The sequence below is a fragment of the Papaver somniferum genome, chromosome 5 (assembly GCF_003573695.1).
Source record: "Papaver somniferum cultivar HN1 chromosome 5, ASM357369v1, whole genome shotgun sequence".
NCBI classification, from domain to species: Eukaryota; Viridiplantae; Streptophyta; class Magnoliopsida; order Ranunculales; family Papaveraceae; genus Papaver; species Papaver somniferum.
The window spans coordinates 107,209,318-107,236,303 of NC_039362.1; the positions used below are offsets into that span (position 1 = coordinate 107,209,318).

At 36.1% G+C, this 26,986-nt stretch overlaps 3 protein-coding genes and 1 non-coding gene across 5 annotated transcripts; 2 read left to right on the forward strand and 2 right to left on the reverse strand.

Annotated features, from left to right (window-relative positions):
• Positions 1 to 7,966: 7,966 nt before the first annotated feature.
• Positions 7,967 to 8,036, forward strand: TRNAR-UCU. The gene has a single exon. It is a non-coding gene; the product is annotated as a tRNA-Arg (tRNA).
• Positions 8,037 to 8,334: 298 nt separating this feature from the next.
• Positions 8,335 to 9,933, reverse strand: LOC113279427 (protein FAR1-RELATED SEQUENCE 5-like). The gene has a single exon (XM_026528123.1). It carries the CDS (start codon positions 9,931 to 9,933, stop codon positions 8,335 to 8,337), a length of 1,599 nt encoding a protein of 532 aa, XP_026383908.1.
• An 8,116-nt stretch (positions 9,934 to 18,049) lies between these two features.
• Positions 18,050 to 21,420, forward strand: LOC113282377 (protein-tyrosine-phosphatase MKP1-like). The gene is made up of 2 exons (XM_026531365.1): positions 18,050 to 20,641; positions 21,029 to 21,420. The coding sequence occupies exons 1-2, from the start codon at positions 18,290 to 18,292 to the stop codon at positions 21,110 to 21,112; spliced, it is 2,436 nt and encodes an 811-aa protein (XP_026387150.1). The 5' UTR covers positions 18,050 to 18,289; the 3' UTR covers positions 21,113 to 21,420.
• Positions 21,421 to 21,498: 78 nt separating this feature from the next.
• LOC113282378 (coilin-like) lies at positions 21,499 to 26,396 on the reverse strand. 2 transcript variants are annotated; one of them, XR_003326865.1, is made up of 13 exons: positions 26,092 to 26,396; positions 25,895 to 25,959; positions 25,527 to 25,793; positions 25,157 to 25,396; positions 24,774 to 24,843; positions 24,004 to 24,081; positions 23,682 to 23,823; positions 23,539 to 23,570; positions 22,954 to 23,148; positions 22,662 to 22,733; positions 22,427 to 22,573; positions 22,141 to 22,284; positions 21,499 to 22,005 (listed from the first exon to the last, which is right to left on the reverse strand). XR_003326865.1 is itself a non-coding variant. In XM_026531366.1 (13 exons), the coding sequence occupies exons 1-13, from the start codon at positions 26,281 to 26,283 to the stop codon at positions 21,806 to 21,808; spliced, it is 1,866 nt and encodes a 621-aa protein (XP_026387151.1). In that variant the 5' UTR covers positions 26,284 to 26,396; the 3' UTR covers positions 21,499 to 21,805. The 2 variants fall into 2 exon arrangements, 1 of the variants encoding a protein (XP_026387151.1); XM_026531366.1 differs by having other exon boundaries at positions 22,141 to 22,306.
• Between the last annotated feature and the right edge of the window lie 590 nt (positions 26,397 to 26,986).

The window sequence follows — 26,986 nt, forward strand, 5'->3', positions numbered from 1 at the left end:
ACAAGTGTAGGGTTATAACTATACCTTACAAACTCGAAACTTCGAAGTCAATTACATCCGATTCAGACAGATTCCTAACTTATAATCAATTCATAAGATCTTGGACACGTAAAAACAGTATTAAGTTGTATTGAAAACTGATCAAACTTTACAAGAGATTATAGAGATGCTTATAAAGTAATTCGATCAAGAAGGGAAAGTAAAGATAAAAGGCGGTGACAGTCTGTCAGATAATTAAAGACAGTTTCTGTACACTGACTGACTGTATTGAGAGTAAAGAGCAACACATGTGAATCTAAAGACTAGAAATTCTAAACACGCAGACACAATAAATACTAATGACATACACAAGAGCAGTGTGTGTCAACAACCCCCCTCAAACTGAGGATTAGATAGAGTGCATCAGTTTGTGTTATAAGCTGAAGAATAGATTCTTAGCAAGTCCCTTGGTATATATATCATCAATATGCAACAGGGAGGGAACATATTGGACCACCAGAAAACTAGTAGCAACTAAACTCCGGATGGTGTGATAATCAACTTCAACATATTTGGTGCAGGCATGTAGAATAGAATTATCTGCAAGATGAGCAGCACCAATATTATCACAAAAAAATAATACATGAATAGTCACAAGAAACATGTAAGTTATGAAGCAAGTAAGGCACCCATTTGAATTCTGAAGCTGTAACAGCCAAATATTTGTATTCAGCTTCTGTAGAAGTGTTGGACAAACTAGGTTGTTTTTTGGATGACCAAGCAACTAAATTCTTTCCCAAGAAAACACAATAACCAGTTGAGATTTTCAACTATCAGGACAACCAGCCCAGCCACTTTCACAATATACTATAATAGAAGAACTATCCCCTCCATAGAGTGTAACACCAGAACCAAGTAACCCTTTGACATACCCAAAAAAAAAAACTTGGCCTACTGTAAATGAACATCTGCTGGATGATACGTAAATTGAGAAATGTAATTGATAACAAAACTGATATCAGGTCTTGTAAGAGTCAAATACTAAAGAATACCAACAATCCTCCTATGATAAGAAGCATCTTCTAATAAAATCTCATCATACAAAGAAACGATCTTCCCACTAGCTACTAGATTTTGCAATGTTTGTAGTCAACCATATCGAACTTATTAAACAACTGCAAAATGTATTTATTTTGCGTCAAAAGTAAAGAATTTGAAGAAGTATTCGAAGTTGCTTTTATTCCCAGAAAATAGCTAAGAGGACCCAAATAGTTCATGGAAAATACAAGTTTAACATAAGAAATTAAAGTCTGTAAAAGCTCATCAGTAGAACCCATGATAACTATGTCATCCACATAAATCAGAAGTATCATTTGAGCACCATACTTATTGACAATAATCATTGAATTATCCACCTCGGACTTTATAAAACCATACTGCAACACAAAACCACTAAGCTTATCATACCAATCCCTAGGGGCTTGTTTTAGATGGATGTTTTGCAAATACAAAACCTGGTGGTTGTTCCATTTAAACATCCTCATGTAAATCGCCATGCAGAAATGCATTGGAGATATCTAACTGTCTCATTGGACAATTATTGCTCAACAATACTCAAGACACACCTGATAGCAGTAGCCTTTACTACAGGATTAAAAGTATCTTCAAAATCAACACCGTATACTTGATCATACCCTTTGGCCACTAATCTAGATTTGAACCTCTCTAGAGTACCATTAGATTTTAACTTGGTTTTGTAAACCCATTTACAACCAAGTATATTCATTCCAGGAACATAAGGAACTTCCTCCCAAGTATCATTGGCATGTAAAGCATCATATTCATTCTGCGTAGTGACTACCCATTTAGGATTCTTAGATACTTCTTTAAAATTTCTAGGTTCCACGAGACTAGCAGAACAAGCAGTTTTAGGTTTATCCAAAATAACATTAAAAGCAAGTGGGAAGTGGATGTCTAGTATGAGATAAAGCTACAAAATCAGTACCTAAATATTTCTTCTTAACTATACCAGATTTAGATCTTTTAGTAACTGAAGAAATTACAACAGTAGAATGTTCATTAGGTGCAGAAGAGAGTACCTCACAAGTAGTAGAATCTGAAGTTGATTGCAGAAGAGAAACATCTGGTAAAGCAGAAATAACATAAGTAACTACAGAAGAATATTGAGTAACAATACAAGAACCAACAAAATGAAAAATAGTCTCATCAAAAACAACATTAATAGAAGTACACACCTTTCTGGATATTTGATCATAGAATCAGTATCCTTTATGAAATGGGCTATAACCCAGAGAAACATAAGAGACTGATAAGTTTATCTTGTCTAGAATAATCTAGATGTGGAAAACAAAGACAACCAAACACTTTCAAAAGGGTATAATCAGGCAGCTTTTTAAACAGAACTTCATATGGACGCTTGAGTTGTAAGAGCTTAGTTGGAATCCTATTGATAAGATATATTGCAGTTAAAAAGGCATCAAACCAGAACCTCTTAGGCATTGAAGCATTAAAGGACAAAGTTTTTCCCACTTCTATAATTTGTCTAACCTTTCTTTCAGCAACAATATTTTGTTGATGTATAATATGACATGAAATTATTATAGAAATACCATTTGAATCCAAAAAATCCTTCAAAGATTCCTTAACAATCTCATAAGCACCGTCATATTGAAATTCTTTAATCTTTGTATCGAACGAATTTTCCATTGAAGATTTAAACAATGTGAAACAACTCATACTGTCAGTTCTACACTTTATAGGAAAAATCCAGTTGAACTTGCTATAGTCATCAACAAATATTATGAAATATCTAAAACTAACATTGGAAAATATAGGTGTTGGACCCCAAATGTCATAATGCACGGGAACTAAAGGATGACAATCCCTATAAGGAGAAGACACAAAAGGAAAACTCTTGCTTTTGCCAAGATGACAAGACAAACAAACTTGATCAAAGTCCTTATTTGACATCTTTATTGCTTCAGTAGAATGCAATTTCTTCACAATATGTACTGCTGGATAACCCAATCTTGTTGCAAAAGTATTGATGAAGCTATAAGAGAGGCAAAAGCTATAGCATGTGCTTTTCTGGAAAGCATAGAGGACATGGATGACTTTCACTTGATATAGGTTGTGTTGCATTTGTCCTTTTGCAAGTACCTGCTTATTGAGAATAAGTTTTATTTTACACCCAAAAAAAAATCAAAATCAAAAGAATGGTCATTGTCATGAGTGAATTTAGTATTTGACAACAAGTTGTGCTAAATATGAGGAACAAAGAGAACATGATCCGGATGAAAAGAAGTGAACTAGTACCAGTCAGAGTAATAGGAAAACACTTACCATCACCCACCATGACCTGCTCCTTCCCAACATATTCTTCAGTACTAGTCATGAGTGTATAGTTATGTATCATATGACTAATAGCTATAGAATCTGGAATCCAGATTGGTCAATTCTCATTGGAGCTCCAGTGACCAGTTGAAGTAGATGCTTTACCAGGTTCAGAAGTATGAAGCAAATATTCAGCATGAGTCCATAGATTAAGAGTAGGAGAACAAATATTCATTCCTGTAAAAGCCTTCTGCAAAGGTGGATTGTTATTCTTTGAAACAACATACCTAAATCTGCACCCATTTGAAAAATGTCCTCATTTGTTACAAATATGACAAGTTTTCGCACTATAATCTACAATTTGGTTTACCAATGGGTTGAACTCTCCTTTCTTAAAGGTAAATATAGAAGATCCAGAAGTAAAAGGATTACCAAAACAACCAGTTGGCTTTTGAGAGTAAGAACCAGATATTTGCAAAATGTCCTCCTTTGTTACAAATATGACAAGTGATTGCATTATAATCTACAGTTTTCTTTACCAATGGGTTGAACTTTCCTTTGTTAAAGGTAAACGTAGAAGATCCAGAAGTAGAATGATTACCAAAAGAACCAGTTGGCTTTTGAGAGTAAGAACCAGATAAGGTTTGTGGTTTCTTAAAATTTAAATGAATTACTAGGGTCAATAACTAAAGGAGCAAAGGCTCCATTCTCCTGTTCTCTGAGCCATTGCTCGTGATTGATTAGTCTAGATCGTAATTCAGAAAACGAAAGAGGTACTTCTCTATTTTGAACAGTAATAACAAAGTGAGAATATTCACTACTTAAACCAGAAAGAATGTACATAAAGATATTATCATATGGTACTGGTTTATGGGAATGGAAGACCAGTATAGATACAACAGGTCCAAGAAAAATATTATAGAAACAAGGTTAGATTCAACTTATACTGCTAATTCACTTCACTTCACTTCAGGTGCGACTGCTGCTTCACTTCGCTTCTAATGAAGATTATCTATATATTCAACAATATACTTGAATTCCCCTAAATATTTTCAATTTTCCTCATTTACCCTTAATCTTAGCGGGTGCAGGTGACCAATAGATTTGTAGGCTCTCAACCTCACCCAACCCATTATTTAGTGGATTTCAAGAATGCATCTATACATGGACGGGTTGGGTGTCCACCCGCCAAAATACGGGAGGATTGGGTTGGAGCCGCCGATTTGGGTTCATATACTCACCCTAGGAACTACATCCTGACATGTTTATTAGTGCAGACCGTAGTTAGCAATTTGAAAAATCATTCGGGAATGATTCGCGAAACGAACCGAATCGTCCGAATCCAATAATACTTCCGAATTACTTGAACTCCGGATTGGGTTGGATCCGCCGATTTGGGTTCATATTGTTAGAGCTTAGCTCGTTCGACCTCGCATGCGTTGCTATATCAAGCATGTTTGTCAATGTAGTGATCAAAACTATGAGTCTTGATTTCTAGTCTATTATAGCTAAGTCTCGGACTAGGATAGAAAAGTGTAGTTGAGCTCAAGGACTTCATGGCGATTCATCATACAGCGACGAAGATCTACTCAAGGAACCGTGGAACTTCATCAACAAAAAGGTATGTGGAGACTTGAACTTATCTATCACTCAAAAGTCTATCTATTCTATCTCCTACTTCTTATGAGACAAAAAGTCGTATGCTATATAGACTGGATCATACACATTTGACATTTCGAGCTGAGTATGCACTACTTATCTTTTTCTCGAAATCGTGTGTTGGTAAAGCGTTTCGCTTTGATCAAGTTTATCTTCACCTAGTGACGAAATTCATGAAAAGTTTCAATTACTTTGAGAATTGCTCTGACGTGAAACGGTCCGTGAATAACGGATATATAACATCCTCTGAGAATGTCTCAATGATTACAGTTGTTTTGTTGTTTTAAGAGATTCAGATAATTGACAATACTGGTATCTATATTCTTCCATCTCAGCAATGTTATGAGTTTTGGATAATATGGTCGCAGTTTTGTGTATATCTCAACTCAGTATTTTTTAAAAACAACATCTTTTATTGATGAATAAACATGTCAAAAACAACCATTTTGTCATATGTACTTTTTCCTAGATAACCATTTTTAAGCAAAGCTATCTGTTTAAAAATCCAGTATAATAAAAAAAAATTTAAGCAAGTGATATGATATCTGTTTTTTTACTTTTGCCTGGTGTTTCAGTATAATAAAACTTTGGGAAATTGGATGGTGATACTACAGAACCTAATCGAAGGAATCTTACTTGCTTAGGTAGATTTATATCTCCATGATTTTGGGGTTGAATAACCATATCTTTAAAGAAAGAGAAGATTATATAATACCTCGAAATCTGTGTTCACGGCAAAATTGACGGATATTTTAATTTCGCTTTGCGATCAGGTCCAACGGCGCTTTTGGGTTTTTGCTATGGTGCAAGCTCTTTTGCTGATATTGGGGTTAGCCACATAATTTTGTGCAAGCTGTTTTGATGATTATGTTAGTATTAAAATTGATTTCAATTTCATTCAAGTTTCTTTGGGTTTAAAATTGATTTAGTTATAGGATGGATAAACTCTAAGACATGGATTAATGCAACGTGACTTCACTATTCAAGTTTACCTTGGGTTGATCTGTTCCAGATTGTGTTCCGAATAGAGATAACATCAAATCATATTAATTACTTTAAAAGACCAAAGAGAGCAACTTTTAAGGACGTCCCTCTCCTTGGCAGTCGATCGAGTCTCTTTGAGCCTCTCGCATACGCTCGAGTCACTAAAGTCCCTGGTTGGTCATCGGGCCGGGATCGAGAAGTGAAAGTCATAAAAAGAAGTAGAGCAATAATTCTTTTCAGCCCACCTAAAATCCCACAGTCAATCCCACGGGTGATGTGGCGGTGACCTGGCTACTTTCAGTTGTTTCTCTTTATTTCCTGACGTGTTTTAATTTTAATCTCCTTCTTTTTTTCTTTTTTTTTTCCTCCACAGTTTCCTCCTCCTCCATCGACCTTCTCCAAATTCTAAAAATTTTCACATCCTCCCGAGGGAGTAAGCGTTAACTGAGATTACCCATGCTCAGACTCATCTTCTGAAGCACATCGTCTCACTTCACAAAAAAAAAGGTACAATCTTTTATCAGATTCCGGATTTGTTTCTATGAGTACCAATACTTGATACAATATTATACACTGTTTATGAAAATTGTATTCTAGGATGAAAGACAAATATAAGCTTACATTTGTGAAATTAGAGATTCAGAATGTGTTGATCTTGGGTGTTTGGTTTATAATCAACAGTCAATCCCAATGTAACTTAAATTTGTGAAACTTTGGGGATTTCTTATAATTAATTGGGTATATTAATTTGTAAATTACAGGTAAGATGATGGGTCGAGGGAAAAAAATTATTGCTATATGCATGTCTGGTGGTGGATTTTTATTGCTGTATGCAATTTTCGGTATTGAGTAATTTCTTCCACTTAGATTCTGCTTGGTTCTTAATTTTATGATTTCTTTGGTTGATTATTGTACAATAAGCTCTATCACAAGGGACAAGCGAGTAGAATTTTCAACTAGATGTCGAGAGAGATAGTGGAAGATGGATTTGAAAGTTATTTCTTCTGGTAAGTTTGTTGTTTTGCTTGGATGATAACAATTGATATTCAATTTTAATTTGCACAAACTTATTGATTATTAATATGTCGTGCACAATTTGGGTTAACTGAATTTTAAGTATGTAGTAGTTAATTATGATATAATACTGATGTCGTCGGCATTTGTAGATATGTTAACTAATCAGTCAATACACTGTACAAAGATGGAAATACAAGAACAATTATCTGTCTCTTTCTTCGTATGTTTTGTTCTTCCATTATGGAAAGAAAATATGTTCACCACTCTAGATTAAACCAGTTAGTAGTTTACAACTGATATACAGGACTGCACTGAAGTTTTCATTTTTGGGAATATCATCTTAGTCACACAACTCACAATTGTAAGAACGGTCTTCCTGTGAAAATTACTGCATACTGATTTGACACAAAGTTGGCAGTTCTTTTTTTTCTTTTTCTTTTTTGAGGCATAGTTGGAAGTTTTGTTCATGCATATCTGATATTTACCTTAGATTCTATACAGATTCACAAAGTTGGCAGTTTTGTTCAGGAGAAGTGCGTGTCTCTAGACTGGAACCAACTCTCAGTCACTCCTCACCAAGGACAGGGAGAGGCAGACCACAGTCCAGAGAGATTGAACTATAATGCTTCTCAAGTCACTGTCTGTACTGGTAATATTCCGTCTTCATCTGACTTTTTGATGGTTTCTTAGTCTATTTTATTACACGCATTAGAGATATCTCTCATCTTCCAAGCTTTTTACATTTGGTTTTAGGTTTCGAATGTGCATATCAATGGTTTGGTTTGTCTACTTTAGTTTGGGATAGTTACTTATATTCTATGTTTCCCTGTGTATAACAGAGTCAGGTACTTGCTTTCCAGGCTGGCGAGTCTCTAACGCGGTTACTTAACATCGACAGCTTGTCTCTAACAGAGGTAAAACATCATGTCCGCTCTTACTCATTTGTCGCTTCACAAACGCCTGACTCCAGTATGAATTTGTGGCGCAATGGTAGCGCATCTGACTCTGTCAGAAGGTTGCGTGTTCGATTCACGTCTGATTCTCTAAACTGTTCAAAATAAGATTACTGCACATTTCATTCTTTCTGTATGCAATTTCTTTATCCATCGTCTTGTAGATTCACGTCGATAAAATTCTGTGTAGATTCACATCCAAATTCTAGACTAACTCTCACTAGTAGAACAACAATAAGATTTAACAATTTTAAATAACTGAAATAGTATCATAAACAGTTAACAATTCAAAATAGGATTGATTCTGGTACCACATTATAAATACCTAATGAAAATTAAAAGAGGTATGTGATTAAACCCATTGTCAGAAAACATAAAAACGTCAATTTTAAACTGGTCTGTGATTAAACTTATTGTCAAACAACATAAAAACGTCAAATTTCAGATTTTCAAACATAACTAATTTTTCTTTTGAGTAAACCAGCCACTCAAATTTGTTTGCAAAGAAATGGCAGAATCGTCGTATGTAGGTGCGACATTGGGTAAATGTGCACTTCTCCATGGTTGAGGTTGGGATAGTTTTAGAAAACGATCTAGCATCTGTTTTAAGCTCCTTTTCTTTTTTGTATCTCAATGCATTATCAAATTTTTCAACAAATTGCTTCAGAGATGTTCTTGAATGAACATACCCGTCGAAAAATGCATTCATACTCTCAGATCGTTGTGTAGTGGATATCCCAGCCCAAAATGTGGTCTTCACAAAACAAGGTACCCATCGATCTTTCTCCCTATATAGTTTGCTCAGCCATTTATTTTGTTTCAAGATTTCATACTTTTCCAACATTTCACTCCAACGTTCTTCAAATTCAGCAGGACACTGTGAATCATAGATAGCTTTTTTCATCCTAGATTTAATCCTTACGTAGTTATCATACCTCCTTAGCTTTTCTGGTATTTTCTTCATTATATGCCACAAACACCATCGATGCTTGGTATCCTTGAAAACTAGCTCAATGGCAATTTTCATAGCACCAGCTTGGTCTGTAATTATACCACCTGGAGCAACTCCATTCATACAGTCGAGCCACGCTTTGAATAACCAAGCAAAAGTTTCTTTCTCCTCATTAGAAAGCAACCCACATCCAAATAAAATTGATTGTCCGTGATGATTAACCCCAACAAACGGAGCAAAAGGCATGTCATACTTGTTTGTCAAGTATGTGGTGTCGAAGGTGACAACTTCACCAAATTCTTTGTAAGCTTCTCTATATTTGTTATCAGCCCAAAACACATTTTTCAAACGGCCTTCTCCGTCTATGTCCAGCCTGTAGAAGAAATTTGGATCCTTATTTTGCATGTTTGTAAAGTGATCCAAAAGTGCTGTAGCATCTCCTTCTCCAAGTTCTAAAACTTTTTCTCTAACAATCATGTTCCTTAGAGTTTTTTCATCATATGGGAGGTTTTCATAGCCACCACCTTCAACCGCTAATGCACCATAGGTCTTACACATCCTGATTCCTGCTTTGTCGTTTAATAAGACTCTTTTCTTTGCTGTCGTGTTGATTCTTTTGTGGCCTCTCAAATGTCGAGCTTTTGATGGACTGTTCAAATGGTTATGTTGAAGAGAAATAATGCTAATCATCCATTTATCATCTGCACACAATCTCGCTGATATTTTGGCTTTGCAACCAGTCTTTTGTGTTGGAGGGAGATTTAACGGAGTGTTTGAAGCTGTAATATTCTTCCCCTCTTTGGAACAAGTATAACTTACATGTACTAGTACTCCATTTTCCTTTTTACATGTTCGTTTCTTAATAGAAAATTCTTTCCTGTATGCATAGTTATTATAAAATTCAAATAATTCATCAGCACTTTCAAACATCATACCAAGTTTCGGCTCTACTATTTGATCATCATGGTTACTATCATCATCCAATACATTGCCAGACTTTTCAGGTTCCTCACTCTCCAATTCGTTTCCATTCATGACTGCATATATCATAAACATAAATTTATGGTCAAGTTAGATTCAAAAATTAAAGCTATACATATACTAAATAACTTGAGTAAGCTATCAACCGTCCACTAAACTTCTTTTTTACTTAATTTATTTATAGCCACAATGGCAATTCAAAACCAATGATATTTGGATATGAAACCATTTACACTAGTCTTGGTACTATATAGCACAGATTCGACATAACTTGAAGAAATTAAAGAAAATAAGATGCACGACCATTGAATCCCTAATTGAGAGATGCAAATGATTTTTACTTAAACATAAGGTTCTAGTCTTACAAATGCATTAGCGTATGAAAAACCTCTAGATACTATTGTAAAACTATGGAAGGGACAGGGAATTAAGATCAGTTAATGCATGCATGATGAACTATTCAAAATTGAATTCCAACTCCAGTTGCATTATCAATAGTAACCAAAACCATGAACGTTTCATTGAGGTGCCGTCCCAAAATAATCAAAAACATAGAAAAGATTACTATTGATAATACTTTTTCAAACCCTACATACCATAATTCTATTTTTAAACCCTTATTTTTTTATTATTTTCTTATGATTCGTGAAAAACAAATCATGTTCAATCTTTCGTTAATCTTATAAGAAGTTGGATACAAATTACCTGTTGGTTAGTTGTTCTTCTTCTTTGTTGGTTTCAAGTTATGATATATAGGTTGGTGCAGTAACTGAGAGAGAGTTGAGGGGAAAAAAAGTTTACTTTTTTTCCTGGATTGCCGATTAAAAACCAAAAACAAAACAGAAAGAAAAATACGTCAGAAAGAAAGAGAAAACCAAAAATTAGAAAAATCATTGCCACATCATCCGTGGGGTTGATCTTGGGATTTGGGGTGGGCTGAAAAGTGGGTTAGCCACGTAATTTTGTGCAAGCTGTTTTGATGATTATGTTAGTATTAAAATTGATTTCAATTTCATTCAAGTTTCTTTGGGTTTAAAATTGATTTAGTTATAGGATGGATAAACTCTAAGACATGGATCAATGCAACGTGACTTCACTATTCAAGTTTACCTCGGGTTGATCTGTTCCAGATTGTGTTCCGAATAGAGATAACATCAAATCATATTAAGTACTTTAAAAGACCAAAAAGCAACTTTTAAGGACGTCCCTCTCCTTGGCAGTCGATCGAGTCTCTTTGAGCCTCTCGCATACGCTCGAGTCACTAAAGTCTCTGATTGGTCACCGGGCCGGGATCGAAAAATGGAAGTCATAAAAAGAAGTAGAGACTGAGGCCCCCTGCGAATCCGTAAATCTGAGAGCAACTTTTAAGGACTATAGCATAAATTAATTAATAATTGTTCATGTCACCTTAAGAACGTGGAATAATAGTGAAATATGTATATGTAGAAAACCCACCTCCAGGAGTAGTTCATACATCGTTCAGTGATCTCATGTGGTGAAAGAAATGTTTCGCACTTTGAATCAAGTCTGCTAACTGGCCCAGCAATTGCTATGAGGAATTCGTAAGCGGGCATATAGAAAGGTGAAACTATCTACTATCAAGACAACAGATTAGTATGATCACGGTTTGTCCAGTTTTGTGATTTTCTTTCATCCACCACCTTCTGATTTCTTTGATTCTTCTTAGTTGATGATATTTTCTGTTTTGGTTTTGTTGTTCAGTCCAATATTTTTTATTTTTTTTTGGTTAGTCGGAGATTGCCAAATGTTGTTTCCTAGACATGGCAGGCAGCAGTAATGAACTGTGAAAATGAAATACCCAGAAATAAGCATAGATGATAAAATGCAGTTCAAGCCTAAACTGCCTGATATTTGAACCATTGCGAGTATGCAAATATCATACCATGCGGCTTCATGGGTTATATGTACATATGTAGAGTGATTCTTTTTATCAGATGCTCCAATTTTCAACTTTGTTTCACCAGAAGCTTGATCCTGCACAATAACGCTGATGTTGTACTATCCAAAATTTTCTTTCTTTGTCAACTAGACAAAGCTATATTACTTTCCAAGAATGTTTAATTATCTAATTATTAATGGTCTTGACAAAAAGACGTCTCTAGAGATATATTTTCTCCAACTTTTACCGAGAAGGTAACAAAAGAATTCCAATTTTATATACAGTTTTTTACTTAGCCTTCATTGTCAAAGGTTTAACACTTGGTGCATCTACTACTGTCGTGGTTCTAATGCAGTATATGCGCAGTACATTGTTGGATAATGTATGGTTGAAGTGACTCAAGTCAGGACTGTTTAACTCATAACTTCGAAGTTAAAGCAATGATTTTCTGAAACTAAATTCATTGATAATACAACCGAAACTACATTCATATTGGACATTCATAATACAATTAGAGCAACGATTTACCCCTTGCTACAACCAACCTGAATTTACACAAGCCTTTTGTCGATATGCAGTGGTTAATTATGCATTTTCTCTGGATTTTCTATTTTCTTAGGGTTGTTAAATTTTAATAGTCTTTTTTACTCATGCTCTTAAACTTAGTCTAATCGTGCTCCTCTCTTCATGAAGGTTTGTTTCCACACTATTTCTTTCTAATTCCTTTTCATTATACAAGACACCGTGCACTTTGCTGACTTAACTATATCATTCTTCATGAAGAGGACAATATCAATACATTTGTTAAGCGGACAGTTGGAATTTTCATAAGCGTACAGTTGGAATTTTCATAGTAAGGTACTGTCACTTCTTTCATATATATATGGTCATTCATCATATAATGGCACATTTGGAAGTTTTATACTTCCATAATATGATTTTCCTATTTAATTTTTGAAAATAAAAATATAGCTATTTTTGATCCTTTTGTTAGTACATTAATTTGGATGGAGTAGACGATTTTTATTTCTACGAATACATCACATTTTTGTATATCTACATATCATATGAAATACTCATTGTTATTATACGTGGAGTGCTTGCTGTGACTATGATCATGCATTTGTGTATATAACTATCAGAATTTTACTTTCAGAACGAACGTGGTCAAGTAGATGTATGGTCCGAGAAGTGTCTCCTGTATAAAACTGTACACCTAACCTAAGGCTATGTTGATCCTTAGTTGATCCTTAGGAGTGCAGGAGGAATTATAAAGTGATTTAGGCAGAATTTTGTCGACAACCTTTTTTATGCTCAATGACTCACCATCTTGATAGTGAATTATTTGTTTCCAGGCATATGGAGAAGAATAAGAAAAGATGAGAAGCCGATGAGAAGAAAAGAAATGAAGCCGAAGCTATTTCTAGGTGGTATCCACTGTTTTCGTCAATCATACCTCGGCAAGGATTGAACCAACCTGGTGATGACTTATGTCCCCAAAACTCCCATGTAGCCGAGCAAATTGACAATGATATCTACCACATTGTAATGACTAGATCTGAAGATGACATGCAATCAAATGTACAATAAAGACAAAACTATGATCATAATTCATTCAGTCGGGACCATGAACATATATACCAAACCAAGAGAGATCAATATGAATTAAATGTCGCCCTTGCGGTTTCTCGGTGCAGGTGGAATTCAACGAGCTTCCAAAACGCAGCTAATAATTATAAGCCTGCAGTACGTTTTTGTAGCTTAGAAAGGATATGTGTTTAAACTGTCCCATATATAGTCCCATTATTTTATTTTTTCAAAGACGGTGTGTAGTAACAGTTTTGCAAAAAACTAATATATTGGGCCAAAGGTTGCTCAATATGTCACCAAGTTAGATTTTGTTTTGTGCTCCATATTATATTGATTAATCCTTCAGTGGTTGCATCTAATACATACCTAATACCAGGATTGCTCCTCTCTTGGTCTATCAAAAATCTGGGTATGGACTATGGGAATGGTGAAAGTTGGAAGGTGAAGGTTGGAAAAGCTAAGGCCTAAGAGTTCCCACATGATGGTATATACTTCCCTTTGGCTTTGGGTTTTTGTACGGATAGCCGACTGACACGTCTAACAACTGATGCATGTGGTGAATGAAGTCCATTGGTGATGCTAGACTTTGAAAATAAGGGGGACTAAAAAAAAAACATAAAATGTGGATATTTTTGGTGGACTAAATGTAAACATTAGGTGGACTAATTATAAAATACTAGATAAAGTTAAGGTTTTTTTTCCTTCTGGTTTTGCCAATTTTAAGGGGTCAGGAGCCAGGGTTAGTCAATCCTTGGCTTCATCATTAGAATGAACCAAAATATGAATGTGATTAAGAAAATATACAGATAAGATTTATGAATGTGATTAAGAAAATATACAGATAAGATTTGGTTAGAAAGCGTCCAGGGAATCGAGACTCGAGAGAGATCACAATCCACCTCAGGCAGAATACTTAGCAGAATTGAGGCACACAATAATTTGGATACCTACACCTTTACCTGGCACAGAAATTGGAGAAAGGGTCAACAGGGTATTCGAGTCTTCCAACTCGCAAACGGGAGAATTACAATTACTACGAATGTGTGTTAATCTGATGTTGTTCACGTGCTCATATCTTGCTTGAGGATGTTAAATAGTGCAAGACAAAAGAAACATTAACTTAGATTCTAATGCCATCACAATGGTCAGTGGTGGACGAGCTAGAGGTTGACTTACCCTGCTCTAGCCCCACTTAACAGGAATTACAACAAAGAACTAAAAAGCCATGATTTATTCTTACATGTTGTACTTAGCTAAACTTATATCTTTCATTTAGTCCATCCATGTTTAAGTTTTTTATTTTAGCCCCCTTCGGTTTAGATTTCTGGCCGCCACCGAAATAATTATAACAAAGAATTATGTATTGTCCCCCATTTATAAAATAAATAAGTAATGTAATAACCACAATTGAGCTATATTTTCAAAATATGTACTAGAGGACTATATGATTTTTGTTACACGGGTAAACCCTTTTCTCTGCAAGAAAATCATCTTTGGGAAATTCATAAACTAAAGTTCAAGAAAATCATCTTCGGAGAATTCAGAAAATAAGTTCAAAAAGATGTGGAAGTACATGACAACAAATTAGCCTTACCAGATATTTCCTTTAACGGACTATACATAAATCGTAGAAAAAAAAACTGATAAATCCCAGTGGGGTGGATCCCCTTTATTCTATGGGATAGCACTTAAGCATCGATATTTATTTCTCAAATATGGCTTTAAAACCAAAGTTCTCCATGGGATCTGATACTCGCAGGCTTTTTAATTAGTAATGAGAAGATTTATTTTTATCATATATCTCTATCATTTTGCTTCCATAATTACTGATTGATTTTCATATCCTTTTAAGCTTAACCTGATTGATTTCTATATCCTTTTGAGCTGTATGAAAGATGCATTCTTGGGTACATTACTTCCACGCATTACAATCGTCTATTTCCCAATAAGACTAACACGTTTTCCTCATTAAAGAAATACCCTAACAACAATAGTAATGACATGCTACTAATTATCTTTTCGTGTTTGGCTATCTAAGATGCAAGGATGTTCTCTTAAATGGAATGCGAGTGTCACAATCCAGGTTGTTGCATACACTAAATATAATCTCAATTCGTTGTTAAGTATTCTTCTGTATTTATATATGTGCTTTGATATATTTACTGCTTTCTTTTTCATTTTTTTTTCTTTTTATAACTTGAAACTTTCTTTGACATGAGACAAAAGGTTCTACTTTATTTTTTTAGCAAGTGCTTAGAGATGTTGGAGAATTATTTTGGTTATTTTGATGTTTGTATACCTTAACTTGAGTCTTTATAAAAATACAAAAAATATTGTTGTTTTGGTTAATTTGATGTTTTAAATGGAAATCTATTGGTTTCCCAGTTTGAGACAAAGTTAATAACCGTACTTATTAAATATGTTTCCTAATTGTAGGAACCAAGATCTTTTAAGGTCTTGAAATATGGGAATTTACTTTTTTTATAGGAAAATAGTTCTCTTTAGGTATTCGATTATGGTATACATTTGACATCGTCTAACCACCTTCATCTATTTACAATAGTTAAGGAACAAAATATAATAATTATGAGAAAAACTTTTTGGTTTCTATTTTCAATGGAAATTATAGACTGGTCCCTGGAAATCTGAGGGTACACTTAACCGATGAAACAAGCATCACTGTGGTTATTGAAGATGATGAGAATATCCCACTGCATAAATTTAATTTTACTAAGCTAGAGGAAATTTCAAAGCTCCGTGTAGGTAACTAAATGGTTATGATCTTTATGTTCTGTTTCCGTGTAGTTTAATTTATTATAAAATAAGTTCAATGTGGGTATACTTCTGTGTAAAGGATATTTTGGATCTCCATGCAGGTAACCGAGTAGTTACTAATATGTAGAAGGAGTGTAAAAGAAGTGCACTTAGAGGCACTGAACAAATGGCTCCACATGCCCCTAGAAAAAGACATTGAACAAAATGCTAAGTCCTCAGAAATAATAATAAAAGGTCAAATCAATCATCTGCTAATTTTATCATTTAAAATCATGTTCAGGTAATTCGGGTTTTGGTTGGTTGCTTATTTGTTAAATATCTTTGATGTTGGATTCATTTTTTTTTAAACATACGGAACAAACTAATGATTATACATATGATGTTATAATTGTTTTAGTTGGGCATATGACAATAAATATATATTCGTTATTTTCTTGCACAAATGCACTTTTACATAGTATTAGTTAGTGGGAAAAATGATGTAGAAAACCGTAAAATTTTATAAATCATATTCAATTGCATAACAAGATATAATTTTTTTTAGAAAACCGTAATTTTACAAATCATATTTGCAAGGACTTTCGTGTGACCGTGATTTAAAACTCAGGTTTTACGGTAAAATTAGCATTTCTGATTTACTTTGTTCTTTCATAGTTTTACTATGAATGAGAAGATTTACTATTTCTTAGTGCACAAGTGTAATTATAATGAGAATATTTATTTTTATTATTACATTATATTACATACATAAATTAGATATCTCCACAATATATTGAATACCCAAAGGTATCAAACTTTCTTATTAATTAAAAAATAATATATTAATTAAGAATTTTTTAAAATGTTCCAAAGGCATTTGGGCTCGCCCTGCCACACCAATCGACGCCCCGGTGCGTAGCACGGGTTACACACTAGTTTCATTTAATTCCCGTTCTTCCAGAAGAGAAAGGATTAAGTTATAGTTTGTTCAGGGGCTCCGGATCGTCTACGCCCAAACTTCTCTGCAAACTCTGCGCCTGCCAATGAACTGACGCCACGTGTTCTGTTTTCAACGTACCAAAATCAGAAAAATTGAATATATTAAAGTTGTTAAAATTAAAAGATTTTCCGGAGATAAAAGTGGAAAATGTTTATCCTCCCTGAACTCTCTCATACTGTATCGTAGACTTCAGAATAATTGAAGAACACTTTTCATTCTTCTTCAACATTTTCAATCTATGATTGTTTTGTTTTAGTTTTAAATACATATGGAGCCTGGTAGAAATTGGCTACTATAACTATAGTGAAGGAACTCCTTACCACTATATAACCAACACCCATAAGTTAAAATGTTCCATTCGCTATCTATATTTGTTCTTTCTCTCCTTGGCTGGTAGTCTTTTATGCCTCCTCCATTGCAACCAAATGACTTTGGGTGATTGGTTTTTCTGTTCATAGTATTAATCGGAAGGATGAGTTTTAGCAAACATATCACGTAGCTGCTCTCTTCGTTTTCACTTTCAATAAAATCAAACTTGAGTGATTTAAGAAAGGAGAGTTATGTGTTGAGATCACTGCGTATAGAGTCCTTCAATTTGACACACTCGAACATTTTCCATAACCATAAATCTGGTACGGTATGAGCGAGGAGATATTTGAGGGAGGATAAACATTTTCCATTTTTATCTCCGTGAGAATCTTTTAATTTTAACAATTTTAATATACTCAATTTTTCTGATCTTGGTATGTTGAAAACCGAACACGTGACGTCCGTTCATTCGCAGGCGCAGAGTTGTAGAGAAGTTTTGGGTGTAGACGATCCGGAGCCTTGTTCAGGTTATTCAACTACCACACAAGAATTTTGTTTCTTGTTTTAGACTTTTTAACTTTCTATTTCTGCACCTTTCCTTCCTTTGTTGTGCTACTTGTTATTGTTGAGTTTCACTTGGTCTTTGTTGTTGAATTTATTTACTCTAGACAGTCAAAGGGTTTTAGGTGAGACATGTAAACAAACAATTTAAGACCAAGACTGAGTTATTATTAGGTACTTAAGATCCATTTTCACCCAGAAATCAAGGATATTTTCGTTTTTCTGTCTTTCTAGGAAGAATCCTTTCATGGGGGTCTCACTTTATTTGTGAAATTTTAATTGGGTTAGTGAGTGAAATGATAGGAGAAGAACAAAATGGAAACCCCTCGGATTCGAATTCCGGGATAACTGCTCCTCGGAAAACTTACTGGAGGTCTGCTTCATGGTCTGAACGTTCTCCAAATAGTAGACCAAAGGTTGGAACAACACAGGCTAAAACTAGGTTATGTCTTCCACCGCTACAGCCTTTGTCAATTGCTCGGAGGAATGTTGAAGAATGGCCGAAAGCGGGGTCGGATGATCTTGGTGAATGGCCTCATCCTCCTACTCCTGGAGGAAGGCGGGGGGGAGTGAAATCTCCTGAGAAGGCTGTTTCGGGATACCCACAGAGGGAATTTCAGCTCAAGAAGGATAAACTTGCGTTTTTCGATAAAGAATGTTCGAGAATTACTGATCATATATACTTAGGAAGTGAAGCGGTGGCTAAGAATCGTGAAATTCTTCGGAAAAATGGTATTACTCATGTACTTAATTGTGTTGGTTTTGTTTGCCCTGAGTACTTCAAAGAAGATCTGGTTTATAAGACTTTGTGGTTACAAGATAATCCATCTGAGGATATAACTAGTATACTATATGATGTCTTTGATTACTTTGAAGAAGTTCGTGAGCAGAATGGACGAGTACTCGTTCATTGCTGCCAGGGAATTTCTAGATCCACTTCATTGGCTATAGCTTATCTTATGTGGAGAGACGGGCAGAGTTTTGAGAATGCATTTCAGCTTGTGAAAGCTGCTAGGGGTGTTGTGAATCCAAATATGGGATTTGCTTGCCAATTACTTCAATGTCAGAAGCGGGTTCACGCTGTACCAGCGAGCCCAAATTCGGTTCTTAGGATGTACCGGATGGCTCCTCATTCATCGTATGACCCTCTCCATCTTGTTCCCAAAGTACTACACTATCCTAGCCCTCTTGGGCTGGATTCTCGTGGTGCATTCATCATTCATGTACCATCAGGTATTTATGTCTGGGTAGGGGTTAATTGCAACCAAGTAATGGCAAATGATGCAAGAGTATCTGCGTTTCAAGTTGTTCGTTACGAGAGAGCTCAAGGTTTAGTTTTGACTGTAGAAGAGGGAAAGGAACTACCGAGCTTTTGGGATGTTTTTGCTAGTAACCCTCTCTTTCTGGGTGATAGGGATCAGGCTTTGAAGGTCAAAAAAGAAGCTAATGGAGGTTGGTCCGAAGAAATGAATCATGACGTGGTGAAAACTGAGTTTGGAGTTGGCAAGAAGATGGTGGTTGAGTATGATACTGATTTTGAAATTTTTCACAAGGCACTCTCGGGTGGTGTAGTATCGCCTTGTCCGCTGTCGAGAACTGGAAATGAGACATGCTTGCCTGCTAGAGAAAGTGGTTGGGGCAGGATAAGAGAGAAATTTGTTAATGGTATCATGAAAGAAATTGTTGCAGCACCTCAATTTACCTTTAACAGTTCTCAGTCAGAAATGTTGATGGATTCTTGTAGAGAAGAGGAGTTCTATGTTCCTTCTACAGATCCTCCTTCTTTGTCACCTTCCCCTCGTTGTAGATCGCCTAATTCATTCAACAGTTATTCAGACTCAAGTCCAGACTCCAATTCCAAGTCTCGATCACCTTTGCCTTCACCTTCACTGTCAGATCATTCCAGTTTCTTTACCACTTCACCGGCTTCTTCTAACTGGTCTGACTCTTCATCTTTATCTTATCAGTTATCACCTAGAGAACCTTTTGATGTCAAGCCTACTCCTCGAGCAAGAATTGTTCCATATCCATTCAAAGGGTTTGGATCCTCTATCGCAGAACGTAGAGGAAATACTCCTCCTTCTCTGATGTTGCCACCGGTTGACGAGCCTCCACAACTTTCCAGAACCATGGTTAGATCATGGACATTTTCACACTTAGCTTTAGATGAAAATGTAATGGAGAGCAATGTAAACCAAGGATTTGAATGTCAGGATTTTCATGAACCATGTAAAAGAGAATTGCCGTCATATTCCAAGCAGTTGGTTAGTGGAAATGACATTAAAATTAGGATAGCAGATGAGCATCTAGGAAAACATTGTACGGTGTCAGAACAATTAGTCACTGAAGTTTTAGATGTTATAAACCCGGTTGTCTATCGCTGGCCCAACGTTGAAAAGGTCGATATGTTTCATGATGGGTTGCTTGATTCTAAATCAGTTTTCCTCCTGCTAGCTCCCGAGGCAAATGCAGGAAAACAGAAGTCAAAATTTTTGTATGTCTGGGTAGGTAGAGATGCACAATATGACCAAGTGCTGAGTTCCATGATTGGAAGTGATGTTGTGAACGAAGATAAGCACTTCCATTGGGAGAATGTAGGCAACAAATTCCTTGCTCAAATGGGACTGCCGATGGATACCCCGGTGCAGGTATGCATAGCATCTCTAATTTAAGCATATGTAGTATTTAGACGGTCAACATGGTAGAGCTGCAATAACTTATACCCCGGCGTTATTCTTTTTTCCTGCATTAAGCAAGTGAAAATCCTTGATGCAGCATACTTCTGTATCAAAATTTTTACTTATATGTAAGCATATCTTTCTTTTCACATGAATGAATCCATTAAGTTTTTCCCATTGCTCTATGTTGCACAAAGAAAACATATTTTATTATAGCTGCCGGATGTCTTTCCTTTGTGCCTGGTCGATGTACTCTGTCTTCCTTTGGGGTTCTGTGGAATATTCGACTTCTCTAGTGGTTTTGTACTTTCTAATTGATAGACTGGGTAGTAATCTCAGTATTGATCTAATGAACAGATTACAAGAGATGGTGAAGAGACCAGGCAATTTCTGGAACATCTCCCACATCCAGTTCATCAAGCAGTAGAGAGCTGCCTGTAACTGACGAGGTAGTGACAGACAGGTTGTCAAAGCAGATGTCTTTTGCATAATTCTGTTTAACAGCTTAAGGTTCCAATTTACCTAAGTTGGATCCTGGCCTTAGCCTTTTGCTGCAGGTGAGATAGCATCCCATGTAGGGTGGAGCTACTAAATATTTTCTCCCTGCATGTGTGATGAACCAATGGATGAATGTATGAACCACCAATTGAAGGAATAGTAGTCTGTACATAAAATAAAGCATGCTGTAAATTGTAATCAATACTGCGATGCATTTGAGAATTTGGAGCAAATGGTGCACATTTCCTCTTTCTTTATCTGTAATGTAGAGTTTAACGAAGCTAATTCCAATACCTAAGGTATTGCCGTTCAGATTATGAAGTAAAAAATGAACAAAAGAAAAAAATGACTAGAAGAAAGTTTTTAAACATCCATCCGGCTCATTATACAAGTTCGTTCCGACATTCTCTATAATATGTCAAGCTAGAAGGCTGCAGAACATCGCAGGTCTGCAGATTAAGCATTCCCCTTTACTACTGAACAAAGATTGAACGGAAAATATGATTACATGATCAATTAGAGAACATCAAGGTGGTCTAACGAATAGGTATGCTCAAGGATCATAGTGCATGTACAACCACTACCAGATACAACATGGACAACTACCAGATATAACCTGTCTCTGATCAAAAAATATCAAGCTGATAGCTCATTCCCAGCTCTCAATCTGGTCATGGTTGGGCCCAAAGCGGTACTTCTCATCGCCCTGTACGTCCACCATGAACTTCTTTCCGACCCCTCTTTTTTGTTCCAGCCATTGTTCTTTGACAGCCGTGTCTTCTTATCGCTCAATGCCTGACTAATTTCTTCCCAGGCATTTGCCGATCCTCCATTTTCTACAAATATTATAGCCATGCATAATCAATGAAATGATCAATGAAATGTATTGTTACAAATCAACAAGTTTTAGACGTGATTCCAAGTGTAATAATCAATGAAATGATCTCTTCGTCCCCAAAGACTTCACATACCTGAGAATTGACTATTACGGACTCTGTTGTCAATATTTACACGAAAACCTGATGTTGCCTCTTTAGCAGTTACAGAAGCTTCATTCTGGTTATTGGCAGCTTCAGTTGGAGCATGCGAGCTTTCAGAGTTGAGAATACGCACATCTGAAAGTAATGCAAATTCAATCTGGCAAACTAAGGATATCAGTTTCTGAAGCAATTTTGTCAACTAAGATGCTTATAGTAGTGGGAAGAATCTTACAATGGCATTTGATTTCTAAAGAATCAAAAATGATGCTAATAGTACCTCTAAAGAGCCATCATCATTGTACAAGGAGGCATCTACTTGTGGTACATCTGTCTCTTCCATTTCGCCAGAAACAATTGGATACTCAGGAACAGGTACCAGCACAACCCTATTGGTCACAGAGTCACATGATGATACTTTTCCAACCTATAGAAAACTCCAAACATGTTAAAAGGGTGGTTATGTACACAAGTTCTGTATTTTAGCATAATTCACAAATACGAAGAATTTGTACTCGAAAAGGTGAAAGCTCCGGGCACCAAGACGAAGATAACTCTAGCACACGATATGCGACCACATCACCTTCCTGCAATTAAACAGAGAAGAGTTAGTTCTTTCAAGGTGAAGAACAACATTAACATGAACCAAGCAGTGAATGGATATTCCATAATTCTTTTTCTTTTGAAGAAAGAAAGTAATGGTTTAGCTAATTTGGCTAGAACAAAGTATGCTGCAGGAGTTTGAAATAATTTCTGATGTTGGAAAATCTGAAGTATACTGTGCAGGTCAAGGCATCGAAAATGAACCTTAGGGAAGCTCGATACTGGCTTCAGCTTCTCAAAGTCAATGGAAGTTTGAACAAGCTTCCTTTCACAAGGAAGCTTCTCAACAGCTTCCTCCCATGGATCTTTATAATTGTTGCTTCTAGACATTGTAGTTTTCTCTTGACCCCACTTCTGTCCCTTCTTCTTGTTGGTGGCGCCATTCCACTGGAAGTTTTCCTGAAGGAATTTTCAAGGAGATGATAGAATAACTTAAATCATGATTTCTCAAAATTGATATGGTTACCAAATTTGTGACTTTTTGAACCAAGTAACTGAATGGCCAGGCATTCTAGCCACTACTCTGGTGATGCTACAGGTATTCCAGGTTACCAGGGAAGATAATCACAACAAACGAGTCAGTACTAGTGACACACGGCAGATGGACTTCTAACAACCTATTACAGGTTAGACTTTATACTCCCTATGTACTCTGCAGGCGGACATGTCACCACAAAATGCAGGTATTTATATGTTACATAGTCGAGTTTGGGTTCTTCCCGTTAATGAAGAGAAATGGGATCCTGAGTAGCGAAATCCAGAAACAAATACAATGGGCTCAGACCATACCTCAGGATTATGAATTCCCTGAGCCACCTCATCTGCATCACCAAAGCAGTACACTTGTTACAGTGAAACCAAGTCATGATTCTAAATTTCCAAAATATAAGCGATAATAGTGTTATTTTACAAATCATGAATAGGGATCAGACCTTCATCAAGGGGTTCAAAACGAATGTGGCCTGGCTTAACCACTACGGGAACAATTTCAGCTTCTTTATAAGTAACTTTCACAGGTAAAGATTGTGAAGGTTTAGTCTGCACGGGTTTCACAGGTAAAAGGCTCTGAAATGCCTGCAAGCAAGTAAGAAAAGTAGCAGCGATCAATATAAAGGAACCATAGTTCAAACATTAAAAAATTATTATTGAGTGCCCTCAGAGCAAATACATCATTTAAGTATGAGAAAGTGGCGAATGTAAGATATGAGAAAGTGGCTATGCAATTGCACGAACTTTTTTGTTTCAGAAAAATACCTCATTCTTTACTGAGATGGCCTGTTCCTGCTTCCACTTTCTTTTGGCCTTTTTACGCCTAGAACTTCTGCTAGTCAACTGACAAAACAATTGGGTAAGCATGAGACGAATCCTAAACTCATGTAAACTTTACAGTGTGAAACTGTATTAATAAAGCTGAGAAACAAGGGCTAAACTAGAGCATGTAATCACATCTTGCGGCAAAATCAGAAATGAACTTCTGAAACACAAAATCCATTATCATTGTATGACACCAGACCTCGCCAACGTCTCTAATCACATCAATCAACATTTATGCAGGAAATGAGAATTCTAAAGTTGTATTCTGTTTCAGGTTATACTTCATAAGTTTACAAAGCGACTAATCAGAAAGCATACATCTGTTTTGAAGTTAACCTTAATTATATTCACAAGAAAGCACGTTTCTTCCTACCAGGGGCGGAACTAGAAATTATCGTTACCCCGGGCTTGACCTTTTTCTTACCCCTAGCTTAAGCCTTAAATTCCTATGAGTTTTGTGATCCAAGTAGAATTAGGCTTTGTTAAAATGGCGTTTTTTGATTTTGGGGGTGGCTCCAGCCAGGGGAAGCCTGGCTGTACTTCCGCCCCTGCTTCCTACTTAGTAACCAAGCATGGCATTAGGTAACATTACAAATTACAACCAAATGACGAATACAATGAGGGGAATAAATAAACTCCTCAATGCAATATACTAAAAACTACATAAAGTAAAATGAACCCCGAGCAAAATGACGGGTGGGGTATCAAACCTTGTTCACGCCTTCGGAAGTACGAATCTTTTCCAGATTTTGTGCACCATTTTCCTGATGTTGATCATCACTGTAAAAAGGACATGACATGATGAACTTACGCGTTAGAAGTATAATTCAGAAAAATGCAGATTTTCGGCAACAACTTTGAAATGTGGCAAAGCTGAACAAACTATGCAAATAAGTTGTGCCAGTAGTCTTCCTGACAAATATGTCGGAATCCCTGATCAACAACTTCAGTAAGGCTTGAAGTAACACAAATACGTGAAAAGACGTATAGTTCCAGTTTGTGCACAGTAACATATCTGCTGGCCAAACTAGGCCTTCACGAGAATAACCTAAGAAACATGCCAAGCACTGAAGCTACAGAGCATGTATTATACCTCTCGTCACTGACAATAGACTCGATTGTTTTTTTAATCGTATCATCAAGTTGACTGGCCTTCACTTTCTTCAACTTGCCAGTTTTCTTGGAAGACCTTTTCTTTTTCTGAGATGATTTACCAGATGACACCCCGGTGTTATTGTTATCGCCTTCCTCTGGCTCCATACTCACATTATTTCCAGCATCCTCGGCTGGTACACTTTCATCATTCTGAGGGCTATTACATTTAATCCGCTTCCTGCCATGCAAATTGGACCCAACAACAACTCAATTCAGTACCTACACACAGCTTAGAAATACATCAATAAAACCATAAATAAACTGTAACTCGTGCAGAAAACATCTAAGTGTAAGACTAAAAACCATACTTGGTGCCCTGGACTTTTTTCGATAACTTCCGCTTCTTCGAGATAGCTTTGCCAAGCGGGGGAGTTCTGTCAACAACAAAATCCTTCCCAGGGCTATCACATTTAGAGTCTTCTTCTTCACTTTTGTAACCCCTATTTTCCTTTTCAATCTCATCAAGAGCTAAAAGTTTAACCCCTGAAAGTACATTCTGGTCTCCTAGAACTTCATAAACTTCCTCCTGATCATCAAGTATCCTAAAAACATCTTCCCGCACTTTCTTCTTGACTCTGATTGAAACATTCCACGCAATAAATACACATTAAATTCAAAATACATCAACATAAAGAAGCCGCAAATTAAGATCATATGAGATAAACGCAAATCAGACCTGATAATATCTTTATCTTTAAGAATGTTGGTTGATTCAAAATGGGGCAAAACAAATCCATCCATCTGCAAAAAAAAAAAACTCGTTGAGCAATAAAATCAAATAGACAGTCTACAAAAGATTTACCCAAACACACACGTAGATATATATCTATAAACTAAACCCTGAGAGAGAGAGAGAGAGAGAGAGCAACTTACAGAGAGGAGAAGGCCATTAGGGCAAGTTTTGTGTAGTTGGAAAGTATGGATCAGATGAGACTCGAAGTCAGAAATGGTTTCAAATTCTGGTTTAAGAAGTGACCAACATCGTTTAAGACCGAGGGTTTTCTGAGAGTTGTCAAGTATAGTTTTATGATCATTGAATACCAATCGAAGCCTTACAGAATCCATGCAGAAGCAAAGAAAGGGAAAAGCTAAAACCCTTTTCTTGTTTTGTGTTGGGTTTTAGTGAGAGAAGGAAAGAAAAGGGGGAGAAATTTTGAGAAAATAGGTAGTAGGGGGGACGGGACAGACTTTGATGCGCTGGGGCGCACCCGTAATTCCATATAAACTGTGGACCACGTAAAAACCGTTCAGACACAAAACAAGTGGCCCCGTCCTTCACGAAGAAATAGGAGGTCCTATTTTAAGGTTGCTTGTGAGAGTGCAGTTTTAAGGTCGTTTATTTTCCACGATTCAACAAGAATTTTTGAACGCACATAAACTTCTTACAAGACAGATAACGTTTGGGAATGATTTTTTTTTTTTGTTTTTTAACAAAAGCACTGTGCAGGGTAGGTATCAATGGCAACATCATATTTTGGGTTTTGCCATGCTGGGTGGCCTGACAAATTTATCATGCCACTATGGGAAAAGCACTCAAAGAAAGACTCTGTCTCTAACGGTTATTTTCGAATAATGTTTATTCCCCTTATGTACATTCTCCAATTTCAGTTTACTCAAACCACTTTTTTCACAAGTTTCACATTATCTACCTATTTTTTTCATAAATTCCTCAATTTACTTGCTTTGTATTTCATGATCAGTGGACTCTTCTGATGAAGAGATGCAAATTCGTATGAATCGGTTTAAATCACAACAACATATGTATATT